Source organism: Polyodon spathula, chromosome 3 (assembly GCF_017654505.1).
Source record: "Polyodon spathula isolate WHYD16114869_AA chromosome 3, ASM1765450v1, whole genome shotgun sequence".
Lineage (NCBI taxonomy): Eukaryota > Metazoa > Chordata > Actinopteri > Acipenseriformes > Polyodontidae > Polyodon > Polyodon spathula.
Genome location: NC_054536.1, coordinates 89,222,986 through 89,249,216, shown reverse-complemented (window position 1 = coordinate 89,249,216; position 26,231 = coordinate 89,222,986). Strand labels below are relative to the sequence as shown.

At 36.8% G+C, this 26,231-nt stretch overlaps 1 protein-coding gene across 2 annotated transcripts; it reads right to left on the bottom strand.

Annotated features, from left to right (window-relative positions):
- Positions 1–26,151, bottom strand: itgb8 (integrin, beta 8). 2 transcript variants are annotated; one of them, XM_041246298.1, is made up of 16 exons: positions 23,025–23,161; positions 21,791–21,834; positions 15,394–15,479; positions 14,198–14,369; positions 13,180–13,426; positions 12,737–12,902; positions 10,760–10,918; positions 9,085–9,180; positions 8,896–8,985; positions 8,201–8,335; positions 6,828–7,221; positions 6,261–6,483; positions 5,783–5,886; positions 4,707–4,823; positions 867–1,030; positions 1–760 (listed from the first exon to the last, which is right to left on the bottom strand). In XM_041246298.1, exons 1-16 carry the CDS (start codon positions 23,030–23,032, stop codon positions 659–661), a joined length of 2,307 nt encoding a protein of 768 aa, XP_041102232.1. In that variant the 5' UTR covers positions 23,033–23,161; the 3' UTR covers positions 1–658. The 2 variants fall into 2 exon arrangements, with proteins under 2 accessions (XP_041102232.1, XP_041102231.1); XM_041246297.1 differs by lacking the exons at positions 21,791–21,834; positions 23,025–23,161 and adding an exon at positions 25,584–26,151.
- Positions 26,152–26,231: the final 80 nt, after the last annotated feature.

Sequence of the window (26,231 nt, the reverse complement as noted above, 5' to 3'; positions counted from 1 at the left end):
CAATGAGGTGTCAAATTTAAAACATAAAAAAAAATCTACAAAACAAAAACATCAATAAAAATACAAATATGTGTGCTGATTACCTCACATATTTAAACATGTAGCCTACTTTTATTTAACATCAGGATTATCCCAAATGTTCTCAATTTGGTGGCTTCAGAACTGTCCACTCTCCCGTATTCACCGGGAGTCTCCCGTATTTTGGACCCTTCTCCTGGACACCTCCTGGGACAGATTCTCTCCCATATTCTACTGTTAAACCCCCTTATATCAGCAAACCTTTAATATCTACAACATTCTTGCAATTTCAGTCTGTAGTAGCAGGGTTTAGGACCCAGGGGAGTCCTGTGGCAGGCAGGCATGCATTCAGTGCAGGAAGCAAGTTCACATGCTTAGCCACACAGCTGCAACCCACCCCCACCCCCACCCCCGCGCTTGATTTTGTATTTTTAAAAGTTGACAGGTATGAGAGTTCAGTTTACAAAAGCTCTTGTATTTTGAATACTCAATGTTGACAGGTATGCTTTGAAGTAGACTTTTTTAGCCATAAAGTACAAACATAATTTAAAAAAAAAAAAATTATATATAAGTTGGGAAATCCATATTCACATTTTAGATGCTTCTATTGTATTATTCACCAGTGTGTATTTACTTGTTGTCAGACATCATTCAATGGCATTTTGTGGATGTGGATATGCATCTCTCCTGGTCTGTCTCTTCTGTATGTTATTGTCTTCTCATTTGCAGTAGGAATGCAGTCCTTTTTTAACATAAAATGACATTATATTAATGGAGATTCTTTTTTTTTTTAGATTTAACCCCAGCCCCCCACCCACCTACTGTATGTAGCAAAAAAAGACATTTACCTTCTTTGTTGATAAACTATAGACATCAACCGGAGACTCGACTTTCACACGGTTCTCTCGCATCACAGCGTATTTCAAGATTCCTATTGCCATCACTCCAATCACCACCGTCATAATGAAGAACATGATAAATGTAGGAAAGTAACTCCGCTCAGTTAAACATTCTGTGAAAAGAAACCGTGGTACAAAAAAAAAATTATCCTGCAAGCTGTGAAACCCCATACAGCAGGCAAGGTTTATAAATGTACCATAGTTAAAGTGTACAAAAGACCAATGACTGTTATGTTTAGAACTGTAGTTTTTTTTTTTTTTTTTCACTTATTGTGTCCCACACGATACAGTGCCTATAGAAAGTGTACACCCCCTTGAACTTTTTTCACATTTTGCTGTGTCAGTGCCTCAGAGTTTCATGCATTTAAATCAGGATTTTTTTCCCACTTATCTACACACAATATTCCACACTGTTAAGGGGAAAAAAGTCTTTATTGAGAAAACAATTATATATTAAATTTACAAAACTGAAAGATCGTAATTGGATAAGTCTCCACCCCCCATGAGTTAATACTTGGTGGAAGCAGCTTTCGCAGCAATTACAGCTATGAGTCTATTGGGATGGGTCTGTACCAACTTTGCACACCTAGATTAGGCAATATTTGACCATTCTTCTTTGCAAAACTGTTCAAGTTCTGTCAAGTTCCTCACAGTAGGGATAGTCTTCGTTGGGTGATGTGCTGTGTTGAGTTTGCGCCAAACATAACGCTTTGTATTTAGGCCAAAAAGTTATATTTTAGTTTCGTCAGACCACAAAACTTTTTGCCATATGGCTACAGAGTCTCCTGAGTGTTTTTTTGCATATTTCAAAATGGGATTCAACGTGGGCTTTCTTGAGTAATGGATTCCTTCTTGCCACCCTACCATACAGGCCAGATTTGTGGAGTGCTTGGGATATTGTTGTCACATGCACACTTTGACCAGTCTTGGCAATAAAAGCCTGTAGCTCTTGCAAAGTTGCCACTGGCCTCTTGGTAGCCTCACTGATCAGTCTCTTTCTTGCTTGGTCATCCAGTCTGGAGGGATGGCCTGATCTAGGCAGGGTTTTGGTGGTGCCATACACCTTTCACTTAATAATCGTCTTGACCGTGCTCCAAGGGACATTCAAGGCCTTTGATATTTTTTTATACCCATCCCCTGATCTCGGAGACGTTGTGTTCAGCGGCCAAGAGTTGCGTCGCACAGTGAAGAACTTATCTGAAGCAGCACAAAGGAGCAGCAACTGGCTGTGGTTGAGACGGAAAGATTCTGGATGGGGATCTCAAGCACAATAGAAAGAAAGCAACGCTGATGTACAGGTAAATAAGCTGGGCTGAGCTGAGTGGAGGATGGAGGGGGGTGATGCTGGGAAGCCAGAATCACTGTTGAGCCCTCTTGAGGTGTCGTGGGCTAGTCAACGAAACACAGAGGATGGAAGGTGCCCACTTGAAGACCCCAGAGAGGTACCCTACTTAGCTCAATCCAGATGGTTGTCATGCTGGGGAGACCGCACTGGGTTGATCCCCGGAGCCAGCATCGCAGCCGTTGTGTGTGCTGATGCGTTGGGGAGGCAAAATTAGCTGATCCCTGGAGCCAGCCTTACATTTCAGCAATCAACACCAGACAGAAGGATATCTACATCATCAGATGGAAAACAATGCAAGACGCGTTGGAGATGCAGATGGATCACATTAGTTTACTGCACAGCTACGTCTTAGTTGGTGCTTATCTTGGAGAGAGCCGAGTTCAAATCAGCATGAAGTTCAACATCTACTCTCATGTAATGGAAATCATAATCCTGTGCCTTTCAACAACTTTGTCCCGGAGTTCTTTTGAAAGCGCCTTCGTGCTCACGGTTGAGTCTTTGCTTGATATGTACCCAGCACAGGGAAACTACAGGAACTGCTGAATTTATCCTGAAATCATGTGAATCGCTACAACTTAACACAGGTGGAGACCACTTAACTTAATGTGTGATTTTGAAGGCAACTGGTTACACCTGAGCTAATTTAGGATTGCTATTACAAGGGGGGTGGGCACTTATCCAACCAAGTTATTTCAGTTTTTATTTTTAATTAATTTTCTACAAATTTCTAGAATAGCTTTTTCACTTGGAAGTTGTGGGGTAGGATGTGTAGATAAATGTTTTAGTGCAGTTTAATTCCAGGCTATAAGGGAGCAAAAGGTGAAAATTTTGAAAGGGGGTGTAGACTTTCCATAGGCACTGTACGTACAGTGGCTCTCAAAAGTATTCTCCCCCTTGGACTTTTCCACATTTTATTGTGCTACATGGAATCAAAATGGATTTAATTAGGAGTTTTTGCCACTGATCAACACAACAAAAGTCCATAATATCAAAGTGAAAAATAAAATCTACAATTTTTTAAAAATTAATTACAAATATAAAACAGAAAATAACTGATTGCATAAGTATTCAACCCATTTGCTATGACACATCTAAATAAGCTCTGGTGCAACCAGTTGTCTTTATAATTCATATAATTAGTTGAATGGGGTCCACCTGTGTGCAATTAAGGTGTTTCACATGATTTCAGGTTACATACACCTGTCTCTGTGAGGTCCCACAGTTGGTTAGTACATTTCCTAACAAAAACTACATCATGAAGACATTCAAAGCAAATCCGGAATAAGGTTCTTCAAAAGCACCAATCAGAGGTAGGATATAAGAACATTTCCAAGGCATTGAATATCCCCAAAGTACAGTAAAGCCCATTATTAAGAAATGGAGAGAATATGGCACAACTGTGAATCTGTCTAGAACAGGTCGTCCTCAAAAACACTAAGCGCTATGTTTGGCGCAAGCCTAACACTGCACATCATCCTCAGAACACCATCCCTACCATGAAGCATTGTGGTGGGAGCATCATGCTATGGGGATGCTTCTCTGCGTCAGGGCATGGAAAGCATGTGAAGATAGAAGGCAAAATGGATGCAGCAAAGTACAGAGAAATACTGGAGGAAAACCTGCTGAAGTCTGCAAGAGACCTGGGACTTGGGAAAAGATTAATCTTCCAGCAGGACAATGACCTCAAAACATACAGCCAAAGTCACACTGGAGTGGCTTAAAAACAAAAGGGTCAATGTCCTGGAGTGGCCCTGTCAAAGCGCGGACCTCAATCCAATTGAGAATATGTGGAAAGAGTTGAAAATTGCTGTTCAGCAAAGGTCCCTTTGACATTATGGATTTTTTTTTGTGTTGATCAGTGGCAAAAACGCCTAATTAAATCCATTTTGATTCCATGTTCTAACACAATAAAATGTGAAAATGTCTAAGGGGGGTGAATACTTTTGAGAGCAACTGTATCCCTGAAATATACTTTAAATCAAGATTGCTATTTTTTTTTTTTTTTTTTTTTTTTTTTTTTTTTACATAATTTTAGTTTTTAAATCAACTAGGCAAAAAGCACTGAAGACATTTAGAAGATGACAGTCAAAGGAGAGTTACTTATAAATTGTATTTGTTATAACGGTTAAGTACATGAATAGTGTGAGCAAGTCTAATCTCATGTTCCCCTTTCGAACCAGTGTTCTTGAACTTCAGTTATTTCTAGCTGGTTTATGCAATTACTTTAGAGTTTAAGAAAAAAAAAACAGGTTGAAAAAAACATAAAAACGACCAACAATATTACATAATAAGTCAAATGTGAACTGTTAAAAAATCTCCAATATATCTGTAAATTAAAATGCATATATTTAAATCTATATACTGAAAATAATGCTGCACACATGTATGATACATAATAAAACACTGAAATACAGTACATTTTAAAAACAGAAATCTCATCTCACCTGGGTATCTGAAGATTTGAATCTGTTTTTCTCCAAAGATAGGTTCCATTTGAAATTTATAGTGGCATTTTTCTTTCGTTAGATAAAGACAGTATTTAAAAGTTTCACTTTCTGAGTCTAGAGGAAAGAAAAACAGTTTCAGTGTAAAAACATAATTTGTACTTTGAGTTCAGTTAATAGCTTAATTTTAAACATTCAAAACACTGACAGACAAATATGTGTAACTACTTTAATTAATCACATTAATTGATTAATTGATGGTTTCCTACATTGCCATTGCCCTGATCTATGGTCCTGTGATGAGTCAAAGGGATTTCGGTCTGTGATTCAGCCTCCCGACAGTAGATGGCATCAAACCAACTCGGGACTTCCCTTACCAAGATCTCGTGACCATGGCAAAAGTCATCTTTTGAGGGGCGGCACCTTGGTGAGGGGAGGAAGTACGAGTATGTAAATTCCAGCCACTGGAGTCAAGTGAAGGATAAGGACACTTGTCAGTTGGGGATTGGTGTTCCACTGACTACAGAGGCGGGACATTACATACTAAAGGGAACGTACTGCTGTGTTCGGGGTTGGTCCGAAAGTAAAATAGGAGGAGTAATGGGTGGAGGGAGAGACTAGTTTGGTGCAGCGGGATTTAAAAAAAAAAAAAACACTAACATTTCTTTTGTCTTTTTTTGTTTATGTATGGTTTACCATGAAGACGATTAAAGACGAGTTATCACGATCGATTTTGGATTTCACCCCTGCACTCCTTCCCTCACACCATTTTGTTTTCTTTTGTTATTTAATTATTTTGTTGTGTATAGATAATAAAAATAAATTATTTTATTTCTGTACACATAAATTACTGTCTGGACATTCCATTTAATACACTCTCCCCTCACAGGTCCATACATTAACACTTTTAGTTTTTAATGTGTTGGTTTGAAATTCAAAATGTGGATAAACCAACAAGACACACACAACAATATATTACATACATATCAGCAACTGTACACAATACATTTTGTCACAATGCTGATATTACATATTTCTGCTTCTGTTTTGAAAATGGAGAAAATAAAATTACACACCGAAGATATGACTGACATAATGTACCAATGGGGAGCAGGTCGTGTTGCACTGTGTTGTTTTAGTTTCAGAAAAGTCATTAAACAAGTGGCACTGTACACATTTCCTAAAAAAAAAAAAAAAAAAAAAAAAAAAAAAAGCTTTTATTTTAGAAGAGATAAATTTACATTTTAATACTATAACATTATCATCAGTTTGCATTAATAAATTCAGATATAATAATAATAATAATAATAATAATAATAATAATAATAATAATAATAATAAATACACAATTCCCAGCATTTACAGTGACAATTGGATCACTGTAAAACTTGGTTCACCTGCCTACATGACCACAGAAAATGAATGTCAGTAGCTGCTTGGATAGTTGGATAGACTATTTGTATTCACTCCTATACTACACGAGTACTTCTTCAGTATTTGATAATATTGTGAATACAGTGATCCTTCTATTAATCTATTAATAATGTTAATTACCGGTTTGTTTCACACGAGCTTTTGCAGGTTGGACACAGTTCACAGAATTGACCTGAACTTCTTGGATCTTCACACTGGCATTGTCCACAGACACAGTTCCCTCTTCCACTGCAGATCCGAGAGTCTGCCGTCAAACAGGACTCAGTAGAGACAGAACAGTTACAATTTTCACCCTCCCAGCCACTGCTGCATTCGCACTTGCCAAATATACACTGACCATGACCTAAGAAGGGAAATGATGTTATGAGCATTGAGTGCAGCACAAGTCTGTTTATGTATTCCTATTAGGCTCTGTATGTCTGAATGTCTGTACTAATAGCACAACTAACCCACCAAAGTAAAAACACTGTTCACTTTCTATACTCAGTGTGTCTTCTGAATATAATTTGTAGCATTTGATATGTCCTTAATACCTAACCACTGGCATACCCAAACACTGAGTATCAGGACAGACCCATCGTCACAAAAATATCAGGCTCACTATTAGTCTGATAACAATGTCTTAGCAGTCTAACTAACATACCATTAACATGGAATGGCACAACAGCATATTGGTTCAAATCTTACCACCACAAATAAGTCCTTGGTGATAGGGGCAAGAAAAGCCATCCATTTCACAGTATTTGCCATAGATTCTTCCCAGGCTGCTTTGGTCACATAAGCATTTTCCACATAAACAAAGACCTCGACCACTGCAGACGGGCTGCATTTGGTCTGCCTGACAATCTCTTAAAGGAGGCTGGTCATCCTTCTTGCACCTGCAGTTTTCACAGTCCTGAGGAGTCGTTTCATCCAAGCAGCTTCCAGGAGTGTGCTCTGTTGCACTGCTGCACCGGCATGAGCAGGACCTCTGGATTCGCACTTTGGTGGTTTCATTAAACCCAAAAGGCTTTAGGAATATATATGCTTCATCTCCCACACCGTGACACTCCTGCATTCCAACCGTTATATTGAAAAGAACCTGGAAAAGTAACAGTTACACAGTTAAACTCACTGGACAGGAGCAATGTCTGCAAAATGTCAGATAGGATTGTGCGTTTTGCACTTGAGAGTTTTTTTTATATTTCACTAAGAAACATCCTCCAGGAGGAACGGTGGACAAAAAGTACAAACGAAAAAAGATTGTGCTCCACTAGGGGTTTAACTAGCAACTAACTGATTGAAGACTGGATGAAGGAGGAGTAAATGCAACATCTTTGATTCGTTATAAAAAAATAATAACACAGTATAACCCATATAGAAAGTACAGGGTGATTAGAAAGTAAGCTTACCACATCACTGCATGGTGTGTTGATGTGGTAAACTTTCTATTCACACTGTATGTAAATTGTGGAAGTTGGAGGGTTTACAGTAGTTACAACTAAAAACATTGCATGCCGTAAGACTACTGTATATTATAATTAAAGCTAATATAAAATTTTTAAGTAGCTTACAGCGCATTCACTACTTTAAAACTGTTCATACAAATTGTAATTGTGGTCATCCTCTTGTATGATCACTGTACTAAAACAACAGTGCTAATACATTATATGATCTTCAGGCAATTCTCATGTTAATGACCAAAATAGATAGTATTGCCTGCTAAGCTGCACACTATACAACATTAGAAATACATTGTATTTTACATTTATTTCTCTTGGAGATGCAATATGTCCAAATAAATAACTTTTAGTTTAGTCCCCCAGAAATAATTCAGTCACTTCCATCCACAGCTATGATACAATCTATATGAAAATCAATGGGTAAGAATAGGGGGTTCTGTTTCTTCAAGGAAAATTACAACCTAATATATAATGCTCACCATTTTATCAACTATCGCACATCAGGTACCAACCAGAATTTATTTTGTTTTCATAATGAAAAATGATAATACATGTTGTTTATTAAAATAGTATATTCATACAAAAGTGTATGCAAAATTCAAGGACTGAAAAACATACTTTTTCATTTGGTTTCACATTTCCACATTTATTCAGGCCTAGAAATGTTGACCCATCAGGACAGATGGCAGTGACGTTAACAGACACCCCTTTTATCAGGCTTTCCACCTGCAATTCCACCTCAGATAAGAGTTTCTGGTAAAAGAGAATGGAGTTAGGGAATACAACAGTTTCTGTTTAACACAGGGTTTTACCAGAAACGAAAAAAGGAAGATTTGTCTAAAAACAAGAGCTCTGTTATCAGGCCTAGTAAGCCAGAAATCTTCATAATGGATCATTGTGTAAAAGCATGCTTTCTGGGGATTTCTCAAAAGCTTATAAGAGCATAATAGCTTGTTGTTTTCTCTGCAATAAGAACTGGAGCGGATCATTCGCGTTTGCAAAAAAAGACTGACTACTGTACCAAACCTTTTTTATAATAACATTAAACTAAACCGTCTTCTTGCCTGTTTATTATCTTATGAATCTTCTCTATCATTTTCTAATGCTTTTTCTGCTTATATTATTACTTTCTAGGCGTACTAATTTCATTTTTCAACAAACTGAAAAGATTAATTTCTGAAATGAGAAAGTTTAAAAAATGACCACTTGGGGTCTACACATGGCTGCTATGTTGCATACAAAAGCAATGATAAGTTAGACAGTTGGTTAAACAACATTGAACACTGAACAAAATCAAATACAAACTGTTTTACCTTGTATGCATCTACCACTAACTCTTTCAGATTGGATGCCTTTGATTCAAGTTTTCCAACCACAGTACCTGGCAGTAATGGAATGAGATCCTATGTAGAAATACATAATAGTTAAGATTTTAGCCTATTTTAACATCAGCTTGAGCATATCAAGCTTAAATACATTCAATATTTTATGAGATAAATTACCTCATACCACGTATATTGTTGTCCTTCTATGGCAAAAATAGAATAAATGCTGTTTTGCAATAACTTTTCAGCCAGTTGTCCTATAGTTGGATGTTCCTGGAAATAAAGTCAAAAGACAACCCTTATTACTATGAATATCCCTGCAGTTGAAGAGAACTGGAAAAGGTGCAAACAAAATGTACAGAACTATGGAGCTTTCACTGATCCTACAACCACTGTTTAAACAGAGATACCTTCATTGAGAAGGGCAGGCACTTCAAGACAGCACCACATTTTGTCTTCCACTATACATGCATGTATGAACACTGTGAATGAATACATGTCACAGGTTGTCCATGTGAATGAATACATGTCATGGGTTTTCCATGGAACAGGTAACAAAGTATATATACGGTTCACTAGGATTTACACCAAAGAATTATTGAAACTCCATTTCAAATTAACATCAACAAATCCCACCCAAACATATAATCCTAAAGTCAATAGTAGATTATATTCCATATGTTAAAGTCAAATTTATAGTTCCATTATGTTTTTTGTTTGTTTGTTTGTTTTATAAAAGGTACATATGAACTAGTCACTATCACTAATTTGTTTGTCCCCCCACCATTAGGAAGGTTTATACGCATTTTCTAATCAATCCAACAAGCCGTCCATTATAAAAAAAACAAAACAAAACAAAACAAAAAAAACAGTATACATGTTGTGACAGGGTGACTGAGGTAAAGCATGTTAGCCTTCGTTTGGAGAGAACCTTCTTCCCTCAGATAGGCTTATGACGAGCTTAAAACATCATTTTGTGTTTTACCATTCAGAACCAATTACTGGAGTGGCCACTGGTCTGCTGAGTTTTAGGTTTTTCCAGCAAACAGGTGTTTCGAGTTCTAGATTAAATTATGAGAGTCTGCAGAAGGCTCACAGTTTGGCTTTGTGATCTGGTGGAGCTGCATTTTGTGAGTAAAGGTCTGTATACACAAGGAAAAAACTTTTTCAAACAGTACATGAATTAGAAAAAAATTCTGCTGCACGCTCCAAAAATTTGGTACTGCACTTAGAATTGCACTAAAACTCTGTAAATGGAGGGGAAGCACAGAAACAGAGTCGTGTGGAGAAGGGAGTGACTCGTTAATGGTGAGGAGAGAGGAGAGGACCATACTCTTCTAAATGAGCTGCACTTGAGTTATCAGAATTCTGTTTGATCCAGACACTTTTGAGGTGCTGCTAAAGCTTGTAAGACCACGAATAACCTGAAATGACATGACAATGCGTCAGAGTACATATCAATGAAACGAGTGATTGTAGCAGGATTCCAAACCATGTCATCTTCTGTAGAAGTCAACGCCTTGCATAGTCACATGGTCGATGACTCATGCTCACAGAGTCTCTCCTGATTGGCGAAAGGCATTAAAAATGTTTCTCAAAGTAGAACCCAGGTCTACTCTGGGAAACGTGTTTCCTGGTTTCTGGAAACAAGGAAACAACCAGCAGACATGAGGAAACATTGTGCCTGGAAAAATGTTTCCTCATGTACGCTGGGCTTAAGCCTGTAATCAAAACAGAAAGTGTAAAAAACTAAAGCTGCTTGCATATACCTGTATGAAAACTGTTAAGAATGGGTGTTCTACAGGGAAGTAAGGGAGATTGAGTCATCTTTTTTAATTAAAGATTAACTTACCATATTAGCTGTCTCACTATATGTATTATTAACCAGGTGACAGTTTCCATCATGAGGTACAACGATTCCCGCTAACTTGCTGTCAAGTGCCAGATGAGAAGGTTGATCGGTCATCACAAGTAGTAAATGTTTAGCTTCTTTACGCCAACCTACATGGCTCTAAAAACAAGACATAGAAAATAAGTTTAGCTTGCTCCCAGGACGAGCATTATGGAAAGCCTACCAGCAACCAAAAGCCAGTCATGTATAATGGGTACAAGAATGAGGAGCGTTTTGTAATGATTCGTTAGGATCATTTTAATATTATTTAGAAATAATCCTTGACAGCTAAAAAAAAACAAAAAAACAACACAGTTTTAACTAGCAAACAGAGATATGTCTTTAAAGGAAGGTGCCTGTATCAATGATAAGTTTTTAAGAAAAACAGACAAAAATACAATGGGCTACATCAACAGACAAATGTTTCAATGTTTCATCAGTGTAATTATTTGACCTCAAAAAAGGCAACGTTTTTACTGGCTTGTTAAAACACATAATAAAAAGGTTTGTTGAATTTAAACATGTTTTTTCACATTTAGTGAAGTCAATAGTTGTTTGGTATTTTATCATTTGGAACCCACAATTTCAAATAACCATATAACATGTCATCATTACATCAGATGCAAGATTGAATAGCACCATTTTGCCCAAAACTAAAGATAACATTCATGACAATGTGCTGCCTCATTTGACTTGACCACATCCTGTGTTTGGAATGCCTTGACATTGCATATTTTTTGGTCCAAATCAACATCCACTCATGCTGGAACAATAGAGCCCTGGCTGTCAGAAACTTGGCGTCATTTCAGACTTCAGTATACCATGCAAATAAAGAGATTCAGTGTTCTTTCAACAAAGTATTTTATTTTAAGAATTACAAAGGACACCAGGATTAAATCTAACTATCTGTATGTCTTATCTTTAAAATGCATCTCACTATGCATGCACTTTATCCCAGCAGAAACCTGTTTCTTCCACATTACTTTATGTAAATATCAGCAAGGATTTTCATGACGCCTACAGTGAATGAAACTGATAGAGTGAACACTGAATGTGTATGTGCTTTCCAAAAGATGAGAATTGGTCTTGGAATTTTCTTTTTGTTTCTTTTTCAGCACAAGTGCTAACTGTAGGATGCACACAGCTTGTTTGATGCTGTTTTAGGACTTTCAAAATAATGGACCTTTAATCCCCTATAAACGTTTATTGTGGTATACCACCCATATTGCCCCTATAGATATTATATCACTTCTGGATGGAGACTGGCCTAGAAAAATAAGTTTACAAGAAACCTCATACCATGTATAAAATCTCAAACGGTAAGCCTTTAGGTACATTCAGCCACTCGATATGACTATGAAAAAATGTTGTTTAAAAAGTAGACAATATGAAACCTTGAAATTACTTTTATGTCAGTCAAATGAAGTATAAAACTAAAGATATTTCCAAAGAGATGTGAATCTCCCATTATACCAATTATGACCTAGACTACATTTACCAGGAAAAAAAAAAAAAAAAAAAAAAAAACATTGTATATGTTAAGCTTGCATTGTAACCCTGTACTGCCATGTAAGTCGCCCTGAATAAAGGTGTCTGCCAAATAATAATAATAATAATAATTATAATATTGAAGCCCAACCACTGCTTTACCCGGAAAAAGCGCTTGGAATAATCTATTTAAGAACACAAAAGTAACCTTTCAGGAGACGGGTACAACGGAATATGGAGGAGATTCACAGGTGCGTGCGAAAAGTTAACTGGCACATATATCTGTACCATGTGATATAACATACCCTACTTTTATTCCATTTTCAAAGACATGTTCTCCCAGAAAGCTATGTGACTCAGATTTGCTGTAAAACCCTATTACTGAATCTTGTATCTTCCCAGCTGTTAAACCACAAAGCGTGACACCTGCAGCACTTGGAATGCACTTACCTGACACACAGCTGCCTGGAACATAGCATCAAAACCTCCTTCTGGTGTGTCCATGTTTCCAGAAATGCGCTGCTGTTGAACCACTCTTGTAAACTCTGTGATGTTTTCAGTAAGAGAAAGCACGTGGATAAACCCATGTGCTGGCCTGCACTGTATATCATAGTCACTGTGTAATAGAGCATTGGCAAGAAGAAATACAGACAAGTCATGTTTTGGTTTATCACAATTATACAGGTTGCAGAGCAGATTTTCAGAGACACTGGATTCATATCAGTATTATTTATGTATGCAATACATTCTTGTTTTAAAATGTTTGAAATTTGAAGAAATGATATGACCATGTCTCCCACACAAACTGAATTTGTTTACATATGGAAGCAGATATGAGTAAAACATTGCCTAAAAGTTTGGAATCAGGTAAACAAAATGTTAGCAATACACACCTGCAGGGATTCGCGATTTTAGGTGGATGGACATTAATGTAAGGGGAAACCGGCTTGTCCACAAATGATCCAAAGCCAAGCCGAAAGTCACTGGAAAATTCTTCCATTTTTTGCAACAGAGAAAATCCCACAGACTTCAGTTTATCTAAACTTTCTTGCATCGATGCAGACACATCCACCAAATAGTACATGTCCACAGGGTATCTTTCCAGTTGGTGTACTTCCAAAATAAAGTTTACTTCACTGCCTGCATCAGTGAAAATAAATACATTAAATAATTGAACAAATAAATAATATAGTACATTTCCCTCTTAAAGGAGTGATAACCAAGTCATTATCAATAGTCCACAATTTATTGACAGAAAATCTGCCACTTTTTTTAAACATCTTTATATCCCATATTAAGGTATCACTGCAATAGCAGCAATAACAATTTCAGTGTTCAATCCCAATAGCTTTGTGAGCCCCTATGGCTTCTCACTCCCCATGCTGCTCCCCGAGGGGAAGCCCAGTCTACAAGGATACTTAATTAGGTACATCTTCAAACGTACACACCTAAATTGTATTATATCATTAAAAATAATAAATGTATCTTTTTGTATAAATGAACAAGTGGGCGAATCAGGTGATAATAACTACTAAAAAGAACCACTGAGATGACTACATTTATTTAAAAAAAAAAACAATAAAAAAAACAAAACAAGTAAACCTGAGTATTATTTTCGAAAATAGCAAATATAGATTAAAATCCACCTCAAGAGTGTTTGAGGACTGATCATCCCTGCATTCATATGTTTAATAAATGTACAGTTGTACAGTGCTGAATAAGATGCTTGTTTTTCAACTCCCCCTTCCTCCCAGTGAAACTCAAACCATTCATCTTTATTTATTCCACAGTTAACAGCATATTCTTTTCCAGTGTTCACCCTTATAAGGGCCTTTAGTTGCTTAAGTTCATTACTCAGATGCCTTCTCAGCAATCCATAATGAAAAATAGTATAAAACTGGAAATACCAACCTGGCCGCAGATGTATTGAAACATCTCTTGGTGTGACCTGTGAGCTTGTTGAGGCGGCATTCACCACTACCTTCGCTAAGGGAGACTCAATAAAATCTGACATACAGCCTTTCTTAATTAGGTTGGAGACAAGGTCACATCTTTCATACAGTGCTGTTCCAACCAGGAAATCCTATTGAAATTGTTGAAGCACAGAACACAACAATGAATGACTTAAATATAATGGCATTAAAACTGCTACATTACTAAGACAAAAGGAATTTACAGTGGTATGCAAAAGTTAGTGCTAACAGTTAGGCATCCCTTTGACATATGCGACACTCTACATCTGTGATTTTGAAAAGATATTTGGGGAGATGCCTAAAGCACCAGATTATACTACCATGATCTATACCTGTTGCTTCTAGTGCACATTTCACTCAACGCATTTATTTAGTAGCAAAATAAGCAATACAAACCTTAAGTAAAATGTACTTGGGGGATCTCCTGCTGATAATTAGAAATTAGGTTGATTACAAGCTATAGCAGTCAGTGTATACTGCTAAACTTGTCCCATCTTGTGAGTTTTGATTTAAAATTGTTACAAACACTTTTTTCACTTGCCCATCTTATAAATAGAGGACCAATATTGTCAAGTATGCAGCTGAAGAAAAGATACGTATCTTTGCAATGTTACCACTTTTTTTGTAATAATGTTAATCCTTACAAAATGAACTGAAAATTATCTATCTATCTATTTATTTATTTATTTATTGTTTTGCCTTCCGTTCTATTCACTGTGCTTCTTTGAAAACTGCCCCCACACTGCTTTTGACCACTCAGCCAAGGCCTAGTAATGGAAAACCCCTAATGTGCTTTCATACAGACTAAACCAACACAAACAGCAGCTAAACATCTACTAAGCTTGTCTTTGTTTATATTATCTAGAGCTTTTATTTATGTGGAAGAGACAAGAGCAGGATTACATTTCATTCTTTATCATCAGAGTTTAAAAAAAAAAAAAAAGCAAACACTAGCCTCTTATGATTTAATAACCTTACATGTTGAAATTCAAGGTTATATTCTGATATAGTACAAATGTTTGTTCACATTGTTTGTGCATTCCGTCACAGAAATAACTATTTGGTACATGCTATTGTTAATTTGCTGCTGTTTTGTTAATATTAGTAGTACACAGACCAGGAAGTACACTGTACCTCTTGAAAACACCATCCACATTCTGGTCCACGGTACAGACAGTCATTGCAGCTTGATATAGAGGAAGATGTACACTTGTTACTTGCTGAAAAAAACCCAACAACATATGCTTGCATTGATAAATGTTGAAATACATCACAATGTGCAGTAGTGGTCTTTCTACATATACATATTAAGTGGTAAATGATTAAGATATCAGTGACTAAAGTACACATGCTTTGATGATACTGGCTATTGTGCACATGTTATCCTCTTTAGGTATAACAAACTTTCCATCCATGTTTGGAAAAAATGGTAATAGATCAGAATTTGCTTATTTAAAATGTTCTCTGCTTCATATATTTAATGGATAATGCCATTGCAGTGATGTGTTACAAGGTATCAGTGGTAGTCCTGAGTCAATTATTTGAATGAGGGAGTATCATTATTACCGAGGATCACGCCACAGCTATTATAACTATTATACTACAATATTTTAAAGTTACAGTAGAACCTAATTTATCCATAACTTCAATTATCCGTAGCTCCCTGCCGAGTTTTACCTCTTAAATACAGTACAATATTGTCAATGTAGACTTAATGCACACACATACATTTAGCACCAAACTGGACAACAGTAACCATGATGATGACCGTGGCAATGAGGAAGAACAGCTCTCACAGAGCTGTGGAGTAGATGCCAAGACAGAAGCAGCTCTACAGATATGAGGATTCATGTCTTGGTGTGAACAGCAGAAAGATGCCTATTCTGTAAAATTTGTTCTCCTGAGACAGTTACTTAGTGAAGCCCAGTAAACATATTTTGCCTCGCTGAAACAAAAGACTATGATGGACTTTCTCAAGTTTCAAAAGAACAACTTGTAGCAGCGGAATGTTTAAAAAAGCTGTTATGAAAAAAAAAAAAAACACTTCTGTTGGTAAGTACAGTATATTGTTGAAATGTAAGACAAGTTTAAATTACACAACAGACTTATTTATTTAGTTAAAAATTATAACAGAATTGTATTTTTGTTTGAAATCCCAGAAAACTAGCAACACTTAGCTACCATTATTTAATAGTAATGCATGGAATAAATTAACAAAAATACCTTGTGAAATTTCTAGCAGTTGGACACATGACTTAGTTTATAGGGATATTATGAGCTTTGATGGGCTGCATAGCTTATTCCTGTCATAGAATGTCCACTGTTTGACCTGGGATTGGGAGTGGGAGACTGTGATTAAAGTGCTGGGGGTGTTCTTTGGAACAGACCTGTTCATGCAGATGAACTGGGAGGGCCTGGTTGATAAGGTGAGGGGGCGACTGTACAGCTAACACGGGCTGCTGGCTCATCTGTCATTCAAGGGCTGGGTCCTAGTCATCAATAATTTGGTAGCCATGTTATGGCACCCCCCGGAGAATGGTAAAGGAGATTCAGAAGATTTTGATGGGTGAATCATTACTGATCATTACTGGTTTTTAATGGATTCTTTTAGGTTAGATAAGACAGGTCTTTCCTCTTTTTATGTTAATGTTTTCTCCACTGGAGGAGTTTTAATTCTCTCTTTCTGTTCATTTCTTTCAGTCGGGGGTGCTTTGTGTCAGATTTGTTAGAGCACATGAAACCCAACTAGCTCACCTGATAAAGCCAGGCCCTTCTTGCTGGATCTCAGCAGCTCAGCTGGGCAGGCGCTCTGGAGAGGCTGGCCGAATGAAAAATGAGCTGAAGAACTCTCTCTCCCCGAGGCTCAAGAAGGCCTTGGGAGAGGGGCTATCTAAGGGGTCGGATCAGGGAGGGGACCCCATTTTCCCTAGTTTTATTATCTCCAAGTTTAGGTGAGGAAGAAGGAGGGGAAGGACCAACATATGGAAAGTTAACATCTCTGATAAGGTCCATACTGTTTGAATGTAAAAATCCAAAGCTAAAGCATATTGTATCGTTTAGAAGGCAGGCCCATATTTTATTAAATAATTCCAACTCTGATATAGATGTAGCCTGGGCTTTCAACTGTGTTATGTTTACTAGCACAAACACAATGTACTGCTTCAAGTATGCAGTGGAAGCTTCTGTATGGTATCCTGGCCATAGGCCAGATCAGCCCTGACATCAGCTTGGTCTGTGACTGTTTACCACACATACAGTGACTGCAGGAGATTGGAGTCCCTCTTCAGCCCCCTACAAAAGAGGATGCAGGAGCTGGGAGCAGATTTTACATTTAACTTTTTTTTTCAGGGTCCCCTACAGGCAAAAACACAAGCACACTTGTGTGCCGATAAATCTTCTTCTAGGTCAGGCAAAGCTGGCAGTTTTAAAATCCTGGAAGAATAGGCTGACAGGCACAGGACAGGTGGATGTGGTCAGGCTGTTGAGAGTGCCGGTGGTTAGCAGTTCAAGGTTGATTTTGCCTATTTTTTAGGACAGGTGGTGTGTGGGGGAGGCTGTGTGCTCGGTCACTGGGGAGAGAGAGCTCACTGGGATTTTACAGAAACAAATTGTTTTTAATTATAGTGTGTTTTTTTAATATTTTGTATTTTGTATTTTTTTTGGCTTTTAAAGCTGATGTGCTAGGGAGGCTTTGGCCTATATACCGGAATCAGTAGGATGTTTGTTTATTTATTTTGGGCTTTGACTTTATTAATGAAAATGTAGCATTTTCAAAACCGAGATGTTCAATAAAGGATAGTTAAAAGTCCAAGTCTCTCTCTTTCTCATATATGTTTTAATCCACAGGTTGGTCCCGATCTTAAACACTCACATGGAACACAAAACACAAACACAAGTCCACAGTGCGTGCTAAAGTGCTTGTGGTGTAAATATAGTTATATGTGAAGCAAAGTGCTGTGATGTCCGGTAAGTGCTGGCCTTTGGAGACAGCTGCGGATCGTGTTCAGCTGTCTAATAATAACAAGCAATATATTCTTCAGACACAATAATAAACAAATAAAACAGTCACAATAATAATTCACGTCTTTCCTTCCGGTTCAGCTTAACCACAACAAGGAACAGATCACTTTGCTATGCCCCGTTCTAGATGACCGACTTCCTTCTAACCCTGGGAATGAATTGTCTGGCCATTCAGTCCAGGGCACTCTGTTCCCTTTATACAGTGCCCTCACAGGACGGGAGAGAGATTTATCACCAAGAATCTTTCTGTCTCTGTCACAGATAAGATAATCTCCTGGCGGGTGCGGGTCCCTCAGGGATTCACTTGTGTGAGTGTGAGTGGTTGAGGGGTAGGGGAAACGTGATTGGTGGTGACTGACTGTGAGTGCATACTAGGAGCGGGAGGCGGGATGTAGGAAGAAACTGATGAGAGTTACCTGGAGGGGGACAGGGGTCGAGGGCATAAACTGACCCCCGCTCTCGGTGCGAACAGTGGAAATGACAGGATAGGGAGTGAGAGTATGGAAGTAAAAGCGTAAAAAGAAAAGAAAGTTAAAGAAATAAGACTCAAGCCCTAAAAGTACCTACCTTGTCTGACTCCACTCATCCTGGAGCCCAGAAACGTCACAATATTTATATTATGTGCCAAACCAAGGTTTGTCTTGCTACTTTTGGGACCTTTCACACTTATCTACTTGTGTAAAATGAACTCTCTGGACAACAGTTATATTGCAAACAGGGTGGTGCATGAATATTTATTTTCAGAAACAAAACAGAAGTCTAACTAAGCCGTTTACCAGTCACCCAAACACATACATATAAAATGCAGTACCTTTCCAGGTCTGACCACACAGGTATCTTCTCTTGGCCTTAGTCTTATGGTAGACAGCCTAACAAACATTTCAGACAAGGGGCCATTTTCCCAAAAGCAACTTTAACCTAACCAGCATCATAAGACTGTTGTAAGTAGAATGTTTGCAAACTGCAGTGTTTCCTGAACACCACCGTAACTCTAATCGCTCTTGAACTACTACTTGAGTTGCACTGTGGGAACATAAAGATAGAACTTAGCAAGGGCTGCTGTTCAGAGGATAACTTATTTGAATCGTCAGCAATACCACAGATGCCCTTGTATTCGGCTTGTTGCATAAACGTTCACATAAACAAAATCCTGCCATTTCTTGTGAACCTTTTTGCCTCGCACAGGGACAAGTGTTTGAAGCATTTCTTCTCACCTCTTTTTTTGTTTGATTCGTTACTTTATTTTTTAGTTTACAGAATAATATATCCTTGTTTATTTCACAATGTTTATTACACACACACACACACACACACACACACACACACACACACACACACACACACACACACATACACAGTCAGACAAAAGTATTTGGGCAATAAAAAAAGAAAAACCACAAAGAAAGTGATTTATATAATTTCTAATTGTTCTATTGAAATATAGCAATTAAAGTAGGGATTCAGCTTTATAATAAAACAACAAATAATTACATAACATGCTGTTACAAAGACGGCCGGAGTGGGGTACGTCAGACCAGAAACAGGAACCAGGAAATAAACGACAGAGAGGTGGAGTTTAGTGGAGCTGAACGAATGGTCTCGCTCAGCATTTTATAAATGAACAGACAGTCAGAAAATAAATGGTTGTAAGACAAACAAAAACACAGGACACAGCACTGGTAGTCAAAATAAACATACAAACAAAACAGACTAACACTAAACAAACACGGTGAGCTGATATTTTACTTATTATTACTATTATTATTATTATTACCTCCGTTTCCAATCCCGTTCTCCACTCACCGAACACACAACCCCGAGTGAGTGAAAACATGCAGCTTTTATGCAGCTGTACCGAGACTCGATTCCTAATCAATCATTCAATTGGAGTCGCGGTACAACTGCACGTGAATTAATAAAGTGCAATTCCCTGTGCTCACATATTATTACATTTTACTTGCACGTGAAGTGCTGTGCAAGCCTCGTGCCTAAATACAAATATACAATTTAAACACTCGTGTTACACAGACCCATTTATATCCTGTGTACCGATGACTATGCACCAACATTAACATACAACATACAACACAAAATACACACAGGGGCGGGCACTTTGCCACATATGCATAAAATGAAAAACAACATGCAAAATCTAATTTCATACTTTGACAAAAGTATTTGGGCACCCTTACATTAGTATTGTGTGTGCCCACGCTTTGCTTCCTTTACAGTTTGCGGTCTTTTCTTGTATTTTGAAACCAGTTCCTGACATCTTCCCGGAGATATTTTTGTCCATTTTTCAACACATACAGCTTTGAGTTCTGCAATCGACTTTGGTTTCTTTTTTGCAACAGCAGCCTTCAAATCAATCCACAACATCTCGATGGGATTCATGATGAGATGGACAATCCATAACTGTAATCTTCCTTTTTTCCAGAAATTCCTTTGTAGACTTTGCAGAATGCAAACTTCCGTCCAATAAACCTTCTAGCACTGGGTAACAAATGAGAGTGCAAAGTGTATTGATATTTTGCAGCATTCATTGATCATTCTACAATACCAAGTTCGCCAGTGCCTGAGGAAGAAAAACAAGCCCATACCATCACACAACCTCTACCATGTTTAACACTGGGCATGATGAACTTTTCTTTAAATTCTTCTCCTCTCTTCCTCCAAACATATTGTTCTTTCTTGGTGAAAAAAGTTATATTTTGGGTTCGTCTGATCATAAAATGGGGCTTCTTCAAGTATTTAATGGAGAACACATTCGCTTCCTTTTGTGTATTGTTTTTAACAAAGGGTTTTCGCCCATGGACATTCATCTAGTTAAGTATCGTTGACCATCTGCTCTCAGTTCTTGTGTCAAACCTTTTGCAGTAATCAGAGGATTTTTCTGGGCTGCTCGAACGACTCTTCTTCCAGATTTTGCAGAAATCTTTCTAGGTCTTCCACACCTGGAGCTAGTTGCAGCAGTTCCTATTCACACAGTGGTTTTCGGTAAACCGAATCTTTCTGACATTTTTCTTGTAATTTTTCATTTCTATTAGTTGTATCACTGCCGTTTTGAGATCACTGCTGTACTCTTTAGTTTTATCCATTTTGGTCCTTTTTTAATCACAAATGTCCAGCACTTGATGATTATGTATTTACTTATTCTATAATTATCATCAGGTGTTGGTTTTCAATCATGATAATTGTCAATAATTAGCAACGAATGGGTTTCATATGAAATATGCTGATTGCCCAAATACTTTTGTCAAAGTATGAAATTAGTTTGTGTATGTTTGAAATTAGTTTGTTTGTGTTAGTTTTTCATTTTATGCATGTTATGTCAGAATTTTCTGTTTTATTATAAAGCTGAATCTCTGCTTTAATGTATATCTTTCACAAGAACAATTAGAAATGATAGAAATCACTTTCTTTGTGGTTTTTCTTTTTTTTTTTTTTAACTGCCCAAATACTTCTGTCTGTGACTGCATATATACAGGGGTGAAATTCTGCGAGTACTCACCGGTAATGGGACTTATTTTGATGCTGGTACAGGGTACTGGTGTCCTAGGAAATAAGTTGATTGGGAAATAAGTTGATCAAGCTCTAGAATTTAAAGCAGAGGTTCCATTGTTTCTAATGTCTATGAGCTTAGGCTTGGAAATAAGTGGATCGAGCCTAGGAAATAAGTTGATCGGATACATTAACAAACAATAAATAATTTGAAATGAATTTTGTAAGAATCATTTATATAAATGAGTAGAGTCGTCGACGGTATGACGGTAGATAAGAGAATGTGAATATTGCTGTAATATATATTAGAAACAAATGCATAATTTAAAATGAAATTTGTAAGTAGCCTGTGATATTAATGCGTATTTCTGTGTAACAAATGTTAACTAGCAAAATGTGTTACATATTTAACGTTATTTTGCATTTCTAGAGGTGTTCTTGTTTTGGGAAGCACTACTGTATAGACAGGTACGTGAACAATTTTCCAAAAGTCAAAGCATGAGTTTCAGTCTCGGAAAGAATTGTGCTCCATGCTGTGGTGACTACCTCGGCCAAGGTGCACATCAATCACATGATGTACTTGAAAAATGTTGCATATACAGTATTATAATTTTGTATTATGCGATTTGTTGTTTAATTTATTTTTACATACTGTACTTTGTATAACTAGGACAGAAAACAAACAGGAGACTGGTTATCATCATGCATGTATTTCAATTACAAGTTTGGGAAGAAACAATACATTAATCAGTTAAAATCTAAAGAGTTAACATCTTTGCTAAACTGTGGTAAATACCTGTTCAATACCAACCAAGAGAGTTATTGTAATGTAAGAAAGCGAGATCATACCTAGGCCTACATTTTACCATGTCAAAACTAGTAAAGTTACAGCTATATTAATATTAAAATGAAAAAAAAAATGAATTTGTCATACTGGATGCAGCATATCATTAGATTACGTTACTGAAAGATTTTAATTTTGATTAAAGACTGACAACATTTTGATGTTATAAAATCATTTAATATATAAATAAATATCTGCGATCACACATAAACTACATCTGCATCACAACGATGTTATAGAAACATAAAAATACATGGTTTTAAAACAATTTGCCATATAAAGAGTCGTCGATCATACATTTTAAATTTCTTATGAAAAGACAGTGGCACAAACGCACACACCAACATACAGTCTTGTAAATAAAACGGTCAGATAAAAACAAAAAGTTGTCCTGCCTTACTTTTGCATTGCTGTGTTTGAATGATCAACTTATTTCCTACGACACCGGGACTTATTTAATCTGCTTTTCATCCAACTGGGATGCATTCATCCACTCACACAATCCACTAGCGCAACATTTCTCAAATGTGCTTTCATTCAGCACAGTTCATACTGCTGCTGTTTCTGTTAGCTGCTATTGGCCACCATTAATGTCATTATAATCACTGCATGTTGATTAGCTGAGCTTTCATTCTGACCAGATTTCATTTTGACACGCATCACAAATCTCTGCCCATTCTGCATTGTGTCTGTGCTCACTGGTTGATCAACAACAGAAGACTTTAGCAGTGCGACGTGAAAACAAAGGCACTGGAGTAATTATTATTTTCTTAAGTGCAGAGAAACTATGTTAATAATGGAACAAACAGAGGCTGCAAAGTAACGAAAAGGCAAAAATCCATGTCATAAATTACATAATTGATAAATATTAGAAATAATGATCACAGCATTTTGCCTTGCAGATTTCCTTGCCAGAATTTGCACAAAAGTTTCTAAAATGGCAAGTGATGTGTGGGACATTAGGGATTAACATAAAAAAAAACAGGATCAACAAAGTGCTGCTTCAGATTTGGCAAATCAGGGTACAGAATTAGGTTTGATTTCATACTGCCCCATCTTGCAAGGTAAATGTTAAATGTAGTGATCAAAGTACTATTTTGTTGTGATCCTAGTATTTTCTGTTATGAGGACTGTAGGGTTGCCAACTGGACCCATAATCCTGGTACACTTTAAGACAGGTCAGGTTTTTCAACTCGCCTCTCTAAATGGCAAATTAATTGATTTTATTCATGTAAAGTGAGTGTGAATTGTGTGAACTGTCGCTAAAGGAATTTCATTGTGTTACATACTAGTTGTCAAAAGCATACACCTGTCCAGGGGCAGGAATTACTTCCTGTGAGGATCTTTGATTTGCTGTATTTGTCTCATTGGGGCAGGGCTGTGTGAAGCAGGAGGAAATATTAACTACGGAACTGCACTATTTTGATAGATATTGTTTACCATATAACATTTCAAATAATATGAATTTAATACATGTTGTTGTTATGATTCTCTCTGGATAGTATTGCCACCGCATTTAAACGATTCAACACATTTATTGAAGCAGCTCATGCAATTCACACCCACTTCATTTGTTGATTTAAAATCAATTCATTTGTGGTTTAGAGGTGAGTTAAAAACAAACAAACAAAAAAAAACTTGTCTTAGAGTGTTCCAGAATTATGGGGCCACTTGGCAACCATAACTGTAACAAACGGAAACATATAATGCCCCCTTTTCTATTTCTATTGTTTTTAAAGTGTATTTAAATTACATTTGAGTTTTCACTTGAGTGTACATAAAAAAACAAACAAAAAAAAAAAACACATAAATAACCCACAGTAATCATATCACTTTATGAAAATGTGTCTTTTGCCACATTACTTATTGTGTAGGAACCACAATGCCAGGGAATACAAAATTAAAATAAAAACCTGTGATGTCTAATTTTATACAGTTTCTATCTGAAATACACTCATCTTTTTCTGGAATAGATCACGGTAATTAAGCTACACAGAAACACAACAGAGAAGCACACATGGTGTATTATTGTAGGATAAGTAGTAAGTAAAGAAAAATATAAAACATAAAACAAATATCAGGGATATATGTTCTAATGGAGATTACTATGGCCAATTCAAGGACATATCTGTATTTTTTTTAAAAGAGTACAGTAGTGCCTGGTACATTAGAGGGGTATTTTTGCCCTTATTTTGCATTGCTTGTCTTACACCTTTTATATAATGTGTCCATAACACAGCTGGGGTTTTTTAAATACATTTTTAGAACATCATCCCTTTTTTAGGATATCTTGAAAAATAATTCCCTCTGTGCAGCAGTTACTGCATGTGTGACATTTCTTAATACTTATCATTTAAGGTTTAATTTAAGTGTTATATTACAGTACATGAGTGGTACATGCAGAGGGTACAAACCGTTCAGTATTTTTAGCTATTTTGTTTATGGTGAATTGGTTATATTTTATTTTTTAAGGCTTACTTTGTAAACGTTTCGTGCACCGTTATGTATACATTTTAAAAGTTTTATTCACTGTCACTCATATCTCAGTTTTTTTGTTAATTATGTTTACGCTGCCTATGAGTACCTTTATTTCGTTGCTATATGTGTGTGTGTGTGTGTGTGTGTGTATATATATATATATATATATATATATATATATATATATATATATATATATATATTACCATAGCCTACAGAGTTTTCATAGAGATATGTGTGTCTCTCACTTAACCAGAATATACAATTCACAAGTTACATACAGGTGCGTTCATTTATTTATTTTTTTTCTATTTCCAGTTTAATACAATTTGCGTCTTCACCCTATGGTGTACATTGTCAACATTGTCCAAGGAAACTATTGTATGATTAATACGATTCACTGTTATGAATTGAGCACTGTATGAAAATAAATAAACAGACAATTGTGACAAATGTAAAGGGATGTAATATTCTCACTTACCAGACTCACACGTTCCAATCGTAGCACTGATCATGCATACAGTGTAGACCATCTTTATTAGAAACTGGCAGTATTTACGTAGACAGCAGGAAATCATAGCAGCTGAGGAGAGTTCTGCAGTTTACTCCAGTGCCAGACTATCAAACACTGATGTGAAATCCCCTGGGAGAGAGATCTCCGAAGCTTAACAAAGAAAAGAAACTGGAACAGGAATTCACAGACATTTTTTTTTACACGTTCTCGTATTTACCAAATAACCTTGGTAATCCTTTTTCGCTTTTCTCAGACCCGCTTAAGCACGTACCAAAACAAGGCTCATTTGTTTGTACAAGCCGCTATTTTTTCAGGATTTTTTTTTTTTTTTCGTTTCGACTCATCTGAGCTGGCAGGTGTTCTGCTTTGTGTTTTGTTCTTCAGACTCCAAAGTCGACCTTGAACTTCAAAATTCCTTTCGGAGTAATGCTTTTGTATTGTTTCAACGCTTTGTTTGAATTTGAAATAGCGTCTGGGCGTCCCTTTAGCTGCAGTGGTGAATCAGTTAATACCATGGCAACGCTTGCAGCCCACTGACAATTTAAATGAATAAAAGTGCTCTAGTGCTGTGTAGGCGGTGTAAAGAATGAAATGATATCATTGCCCAATTTAAAA

What these genes read in the sequence shown, in the direction of transcription:
- itgb8 (XM_041246297.1), bottom strand. Translation starts at nt 25,680, where the DNA reads ATGATTTCCTGCTGTCTACGTAAATACTGCCAGTTTCTAATAAAGATG. An exon ending in GTGGATGGTGTTTTCAAGAG is followed by an intron (nt 14,370 to 15,393) that starts GTACAGTGTACT and finishes CAATTTCAATAG; the next exon opens with GATTTCCTGGTTGGAACAGC. An exon ending in ATAGTGAGACAGCTAATATG is followed by an intron (nt 9,181 to 10,759) that starts GTAAGTTAATCT and finishes CTTTATTTCCAG; the next exon opens with GAACATCCAACTATAGGACA.